Source organism: Rattus norvegicus, chromosome 4 (genome assembly GCF_021556685.1).
Source record: "Rattus norvegicus strain SHRSP/BbbUtx chromosome 4, alternate assembly SHRSP_T2T, whole genome shotgun sequence".
NCBI classification, from domain to species: Eukaryota; Metazoa; Chordata; class Mammalia; order Rodentia; family Muridae; genus Rattus; species Rattus norvegicus.
The window spans coordinates 78,533,922-78,541,519 of record NC_141537.1 but is presented as its reverse complement, the minus strand read 5'-3'; the positions used below and the strand labels follow the sequence as shown (position 1 = coordinate 78,541,519).

General features: G+C 54.2%; 1 protein-coding gene across 8 annotated transcripts; it reads right to left on the bottom strand.

Annotated features, from left to right (window-relative positions):
• Positions 1-1,592: 1,592 nt before the first annotated feature.
• Repin1 (replication initiator 1) lies at positions 1,593-6,803 on the bottom strand. 8 transcript variants are annotated; one of them, NM_001398903.2, is given in 3 exon segments: positions 1,593-4,335; positions 5,543-5,666; positions 6,463-6,803. In NM_001398903.2, coding segments are annotated over 3 exon segments (1,824 nt in total). In that variant the 5' UTR covers positions 6,502-6,803; the 3' UTR covers positions 1,593-2,674.
• Positions 6,804-7,598: the final 795 nt, after the last annotated feature.

The following is a 7,598-nucleotide window of genomic DNA, read 5'->3' as shown; positions in this document are numbered from 1 at the left end:
GAATCTAGAGTGACAGACTCCAGACTGACATTCAGGATCAAGGCTGCTTCGGGCGTGGAAAGAATGAAGCACAGTAAGTGAAGGCTAGCCTACATTACACAATGAGATAGTGAATTCAAGGCCAGCCTGGAGAACTGTATTAGACCCTGTCCCCCTGCCCCCCAAAAAGGCAAACTATGTGTTGATGCCCATATATATACACATGCACAGGGATCTACGTTATAAAGTGTGTATGTGTTTGGGTTGCATGTGAAGGTCAGAGGATCACATTATGTATCTTTAGGCACCTTCCATCTTTTTTGAGATAAGGTCTGTAATTGGCCTGGAACTTCAAGTAGTCTAAGCTAACTGAGGGAACCGGGAAGATACTGGGCTCTCAGTACCTGTGAGATTACAATTGTGACCTCTGGGAAGCAACACTCCAGTCTTCATGCTTGCAAGGCATACATGTTCTACAAACTGAGCCATCTCCCCAAACCCAGTATTATGTAACCAAAACCAGCACACTAATTGCTTGCTTGCTTGCTTTCTCTCTTTGTCTCTTTTTCTTTTTTTCTTTTGGTATACAGCAGTGGTCAAAGCTGAAAGGAGGAGCCAAAGAGTTGGCTCAGGAGTTCAGAGCACATGCGGGCTCACAACCATCTGTAACTCCAGTTCCAGGGAGCCCAATACCCTCTCCTGGTCCGGCCTCCATGTGTACACACATGTACACAAACATACATGAACACAACACACAAACACACACATGCTTGACAAAAAGGGTCAGAGACAGACAGACCTGAGTCTCAGCCTATAGTAATTAGCATTCCAGGACCCTGTGCAGGTGTTTGCATGAGTTTGAAGGGAGCACAAGAGCATGCAGAACAGCCCATCAGGTGAGATCAGATAGAACTTAGCAAAGCCCATTCACAAAACTCTGAGGATTGATGCTGAATTGACAGGCAGCAGGGCCTGTGGTGCCTGACAAGAATAGCAGCCAGCTGTGTGTGAAGCTATCAATGAGGGATGTGCATTCAGCACACCAACCAGGGAGGCCCTGCCAGACCAAAAAAAAAAAAAAAAAAAAAAATCAAACTACCACCACCACCTGAGCTTAGGGGACCTGCTGACTCTGAGCTGACCCCAGAAAAGGCTGAGCTCATGTCTGCGTGGATCTGTAGTCAGTGTTGGGGGATATGTGAGCTCTAAGTTGTGTTTGCTGCTCAGAACATCTCTTTCCCGTTTTCATGACAATGCCCAGACAAGGCTGCAGATGTGAGCAAAGTGACCAAAGCATGAAGGTCCGCCACCTGCCCTTCAAAGGAGGCTCTTGTAATGTGACGTGTGATAAGAAAAATAATGATTATCCTGGGTCTCATATTACAAGACCTCGGTTCCAAAATGAGCATCCTTGTTCTCTGGTGCTCTTTCCCACCACACAGAATTTGCAGAGGCTGGGTATATCTACCTCTGCCTCCAACAAGGACTCGGGGTGGGGGTGGGAAGTCAGTGGCTTCCCAAACCCCATGTCCAGGCTCCCTTTTGGGGAACAGAGTGACATTTGCTCCCCCATCACTTCAGCTCTTGCAGAAAAGAACACCAGCAGCCACGAGTTCTAAAACCAAATCTTTATTCTCTAGTTTGTAAAGGAAGGTAAATGGTTGTTACGTTTCGATCCAAGGAACAAAACAAGACCCAGTAGGCAGAAGTCATAGGAAAGCAGAACCCAATCCTTGTAAGAATTTCTAACAATTAGACAGTAGAAGCAATGCCTTCTGGAGGTAACGGTGACCCAGCACCCAGGTGCATGGGTAGAGGCTGGCATCTATACCCTGGAAACCTTAAAAAGGAAATCTACCCAGGACTTTCCCTGCAGCCAACCCCCCAGCTAGTCTTTCACATAACCCCTGAAGCTCTGAAAAGAGTTGGGGAGGGTCAGGGGTTTAAACAAAATCACCAGGAAGGCGTATATTTGGGGAAGAGCGGGCAGATAAAAAGCCAGGCAGGTAAAGGAGTAAATAAATGCCCTGGGAGGATAATATGCACAAAAGAGATGGAATTGCTAGCTGTGGATGGGTCGCTACACATCTGGGTACCTCTGCTGGAGGCATTGCAGAAAGGTTCTGGTAAAAAAGAAAAAAGGAAGGAAGGAAGGAAGGAAGGAAACAAACAGCTCAGCTTCATGTCTGCTGCTGCCTAACAAGCCAGCAGGTTCACCAAGGTGCAGCCGGCTGGCCCATTTTCCCTGCTCCAGGATTCATTTGCTAACGACTATACCACACCTACTTTAAAAAAAAAAAAAAAAGACCTGAAGTAACTCATAGTAAAGACTGGGGACATTAAGGCGTTAACACCAGAGGATGGAGTGGCTCCCTTCCCACTGGTGGCTAGTTGAGGACTCAAAGGGTAGATGGGGCTGCTATTGCTATTTTTTCCAGGGTACAGGGCAGTCTCAGTTGACCTTTAGAAAAACCAGCTGGGGGCCTGACTAGCTCAAACCCAGATCCCGGCATTCTAAAATGGGTTCCCTGGTCACCTGGGAGAAAGTCCATTCCTAAACAGAGCCCAGATCACTGTCTCCTCTATCCCTCTGGGATCTCCGCCTGTCCCTCTAACAGTGTCAGTGTAGGTACCCCACCCAGGCCACTGACACCCTGTTGCCAAGGACATCTAGGCCTGTCTTCCTGGGTCCCTCTCAGGCATCGTGCTTCTTCTGGTGCATCAAGAGACGGTCCTCATCGTCAAAGGTCTGGCCGCAGATGGCACAGCAGAAGGCGCCATCCCGGATGTGGCTCTTCCGGTGTGTGATAAGGTTGGACTTCTGACTGAAGCTGCGATCACAGTCGGGGCAGGCGTAGGGCCGCTCACCTGTGTGGATGCGCCGGTGGGACACCAGGTTGGACTTCTGGCTGAAAGCTTTGCCACAGTCGGGACACACATAGGGCTTCTCGCCTGTGTGGATGCGTCGGTGCGCGGCCAGGTAGGGCTTGTGGCGGAAAGCCTTGCCGCAGTCTGGGCACACAAAGGGTCTCTCTGGTGCATGGTCGCGCCGGTGGGCTGCCAGGTGGCTGCCCTGTGAGAAACGGCGACCACACTCCTCGCAGGCAAAGGGCCGCTCGCCCGAGTGCACGCGTGAGTGCGCCACCAGGTGCGTTTTCTTGCCGAAGTTCTTGCCACACTCTGTGCAGGTGAAGGGCCTCTCGCCTGTGTGCTGCCGCTGGTGTAGCCGCAGGAAACGCTCCAGCCGGAAGCTGCGGCCGCAGTCAGTGCAGCTATGCAGGGACGCAGGTGCCTCGGCCGGGGTCCTCAGGGACCCCAGGGGCACCCCAAGCGCAGGTTGTGCCATAGGCTCCGCTGCAATCAAGTGACTCCCGGTGTGGGAGGCAGCCTGCGCTGAGACCTCTGAGCGCTTGTGGATTTTACTGTGCGACAACAGGTTGGGTTTGTGGCGGAAGCGGCGGCCACACTCGGTGCATGGGTAGGGCTTCTCGCCCGTATGTATACGGCGGTGCGAGGTCAGGTAGGGCTTGTTGGTGAAACGCTTCCCGCACTCTGGGCACTGGTGTGGTCGCTCGCCAGTGTGCACGCGGCGGTGGGCAATCAGGTTGGGCTTGTGGCGGAAGCGCTTGCCGCAGCAGGCACACTGGAAGGGGCGGTCCACAGCATCTCCACCAGGCCTGGGAGCAGTCACTGAAGGACGTCCTCGCGGGCGAGGACCCAGGGCCTTGGCTGCTGCCTCCTCCAAGGCCTCAGCCACGTGCACCCTCTTGTGAACAACGAGCTGGTCCCATTGGGCGAAGCTCCGGCCACAGTTGCCACATATGAAGGGCCGGGCCTCAGGGGCAGGGGGCTGGCACCTCCGCAGGTGAGCTCGAAGCTGTTTTTGTCGCCAGAAGCGTTTGTTGCATTCAGGGCAAGTGATGGGCCTCTTTGAAGCCGAGTGAGCCCGCAGATGCAGAACCAGGGCTACCCAGCCTCGGAAGCTATGCCCACATAGGTGGCAGATGAAACCCAGGTCAGGGACTGCAGAAGCATGAACCTGAAGATGCAGCGCTAAGAAGGGGGCGTGGCGAAAGCGCTGGTTGCACTCATGGCAGGGCAGAGGCAGCCGGGCCTGGCACCGCCGAGTGTGAAGCCACAGGGCCACCCAGCCTGGGAAACGCTTCCGACAGTGGGCACAACGATGGACCTTGACTGGGGCTGGGCCTCCTGGCTGTGCTACTGATTTGCCTTGATACCTCAACCCTCTGTTGGGCTGGGAGGACTCCTGGGAGGGCCCAGAAAAAAGCCAGGGATGGGCTGGGCCCATGGCCGTGGGGCCCCTGCAGCGCCGTTCCAGCATCGGTTCTTCCTCTGCTGAGGATGGAAAAGCACAATCACTGCAGGAACTAACCCCAGTTTCTCCTTTCCGACCCCAAGGAAGAAGAAAGCTTCCCTTTGCGAACTGTCATCGCTGTTCTATTTTGTTGCTATTTTGGTATCTTTATTGCCCTGGAAACTTACAGAAGGGAGGCATGTTGATACTCCTTGGGATTTCTCCCATGGTATCTACCTTACGTCAGAAGGACTTACAGAAAATATTCTTGAATATTCGTACTGTACCCTACCTCCTGTTGCCTTTCCCTGTGGCAGGCACTCCCTTCTACCACATCGGAGCTCCCTACTTGACACATGAAGCAAGTTTGAGGCATAAAATGGTGGTAGGACTTGCCTGAGGTGACACTGTAAACCATTAGTAAACCAAAGTTGGGAACAGGATCTGGTGAACATCCAGGCCAGTGTGTACTCCTCATTAACACCTAGGTGTGCGGAGATCTCCTCAAAACCCATCTGACTAAAACCTTGGGAAGGTTCTTTCAGCCTCTCCAGCTCGGCTCTAAGCATGGAGGGCAAGTGGGAACAGCCTTTCTTCAGACCCAGGAGGTGGGCAAGGTGGCTCTAATGCCAGGCCACCTCGTATCCAGACTATCCACAGTCTGCCTGCCAGCCTTCTCCAACCACACCCAAGCAATTGCAATTGGAACATTGGATGGGGGTTGGGGGGAAGCACTTCTCAACCCAAGGAACACCTACAGTCTGCTGCCCCTCCCCTGAGGTGAGGAAGAACCCTGGCTCAGCACCTCTTAAGAGTGCTAGGGATTGCTGGGGTAAAGAAACGAGTGGGAAGAAGAGATTGTAATCTCTGTCCCTTGCCTGATCCTGCCCAAACCGGGCCAAGGACTGCCCCATCTTCGGCTATACCCCACAGGGAGCCCAGATTCCTGAGAGCCTCCTACACAGAGTCAGTTGAGGGGTGGCAGTAAGACTTTCCAGAGACTTTCATGTCTGCTCATGGCCTCTGTCCAGAGGCAGCCTCCTGGGTCCTTTACAACCTGCTCTCTTGAGGGACTACGGACTGACTCACAACCCCATCAACCCCCACTCCACCCACGCCTGAACCCAGGGAAGACTCCACGATATGAGAATGGATTCCTTCCCCAGTACGTCCCTGTTCTGCAAGTATACGAGACATGAGCGCTCAGTTTGGGGTTGGTTTGAGGGCACAAGAAAGGCCAAACTCTACCCTGAAGACTGCAGAGCTGGGGATGAGGCTTTTTCCAGCTCCTTCTGGGGATGTTCCTGGGGATACTTCTGCTGCAGCGCCTGCTTCGGCCCACACTTCGGTAGCCCCCGGATGTCAGAGAAAACTGTAGCAATAAAGACATCCCTATCCCCATGGCAGAGCTCAGACCTCTAACTGCTGAGAGGTCAGCCTTACCTGGGGAAGGGAGAAAAAAAGGGAGTGTGAGGCTCTGCGCTCTGCCAGGGCAGGTTTGTGTCATCACCCAGTCCCTCCCAGATTCAAGGCTACAGGGTTCATTCAGCCTTAAGCTCCATACCCAGCCTGGCCGAATGACCTAGCGGGCACTGGACTAAAGCATGAATATGACCCTTCACTATGCAAGCACAGTGCTGCCTTTAGGGGCCACCTCCTAGCCTGGTAGGGCCACAGAAGAATTCTCCAACTGCGGCGAGGTTCTTTCTCGGTGGCCAAAGGGCTGCCTAGGCAGTAACTCTGGAATCCCTATTGGCTCCCCTTCCCCCACTCTCCTCGCAACATAAATTCCAGGCCTGTTTCCCGAGGGTCTAAGCAGAGAGCGCCAGTGTGCCTGGGACTCGCCAGAATCCCCTTGGATATCTAAGGCAGCCCCGGGTGGGAGCATGCCCACACACTCCCCCTTTGTATCCGTGCGTGTCCTCCGTCCACATTCGCTGGCTCGCCGGTCCAGTTCCGATTAGCGAGTGGGCCATCTCGGGTCCCACGCACGGCGCAGCCCGCGGAGCCTGTGCGCAGGTGCGCTCGCCCGGCGCAGCAACACTCCCTCCTCCCCATTCCGCGCGCGCGCGAACCCCACAGCCGCACACACTCACGGTCACGCGCCCCACAGGTGGAGCTGCCCCCGCACGCCCTCCGTGGCCCCTGCGCCCCTACTCGAGCCATACCTCTCCCGCGTGCTCTGCAGGGACGCGGCGCCCATCCATAGAGCACCAAGCCGGCCTCTGCGGCCGGTTCCCCGCCCTGCAGCGGCGACAGCAGCAGGTTCGAGTTCACAACTGCCAGGCCCGTCCCCAACCTCCCCCCACGCGCCGGGTTCCCAGCTCCACGTGACTACAGGAGCTGCGGAGGGTCAGTCTCGGCTAGGCGGCCGCGGCCTGGGGGCGGGGCGGGCCAGGTCACCCCGCTGCTCTCCTGCTCGGGCACAAGGCCAAGGAGGGCCCCCTGGCTCCGTCGCCATGGCAGCCATCAGCTCCGGTTTAGCCACGAGTCGGAGCTTCAGTTTCCTAGCCCTCTGCCCTGCAGAGGATGCTCGCCCCTGGGCCACCTTGTGGCCAGGCTGTGGTCACTGCGTCTGGTCCACCCTTACTGGCTTTTTTTAAAGAGTCAAAGCCAGAGAGAACTAGACAAGACAGCAATGGTTCTCCTGGCGTCGAGCCTGGGGCTTTGCCCAGGGCGCTCTAGCTTGTGGCTGCAACGCAGCACCACGGCAACAGAGCGCATCTGGACGGATAATGAATGGACCGCAACTGTGAATTCTGCAAGGCCCTCTATTCCCACAACTAAGATCCGGAGTTGCCTGAGCTCTAGAGATGCAGGCCAGGCCCAGGTGGCTGTTGGCACAAGTGGGTCATTTACCCATAGAAAGGCACAGCAGCCAGTGTGGCGTCTGCGGAGGCAGGTGCAAGCCTGTGGTGATGACTCACCACCCACTAGCAGGTGGCCTTGGCTTTCCAAAAGAACCCCATCTTGGAGCTTCCAGACCAGTGTCTTTTAATGCTTTCAACAGAATTTGGATTGTACAATTATTTAAAAAAAAAACACTTTTAAAATCTCTCCCATATGTAGAAAATTGAGGGCCATCTAGCCCTCTCATATATTAGCCTCCTAGAGTCAATTACATTTGGTATTTTGACATACTCGAATGTTCTAAATAGTATTTTATTCTGAGGAAGCCTGGGGTAATCCCTTGCAACTGTATATGCTGGCTCTTCACTTAAGATATTATAAATTTTCTCCCATTTCATTGTTCTCTTTCATATATTTTAATGGTTGTATTACACATTATTCCTATATCCTTATA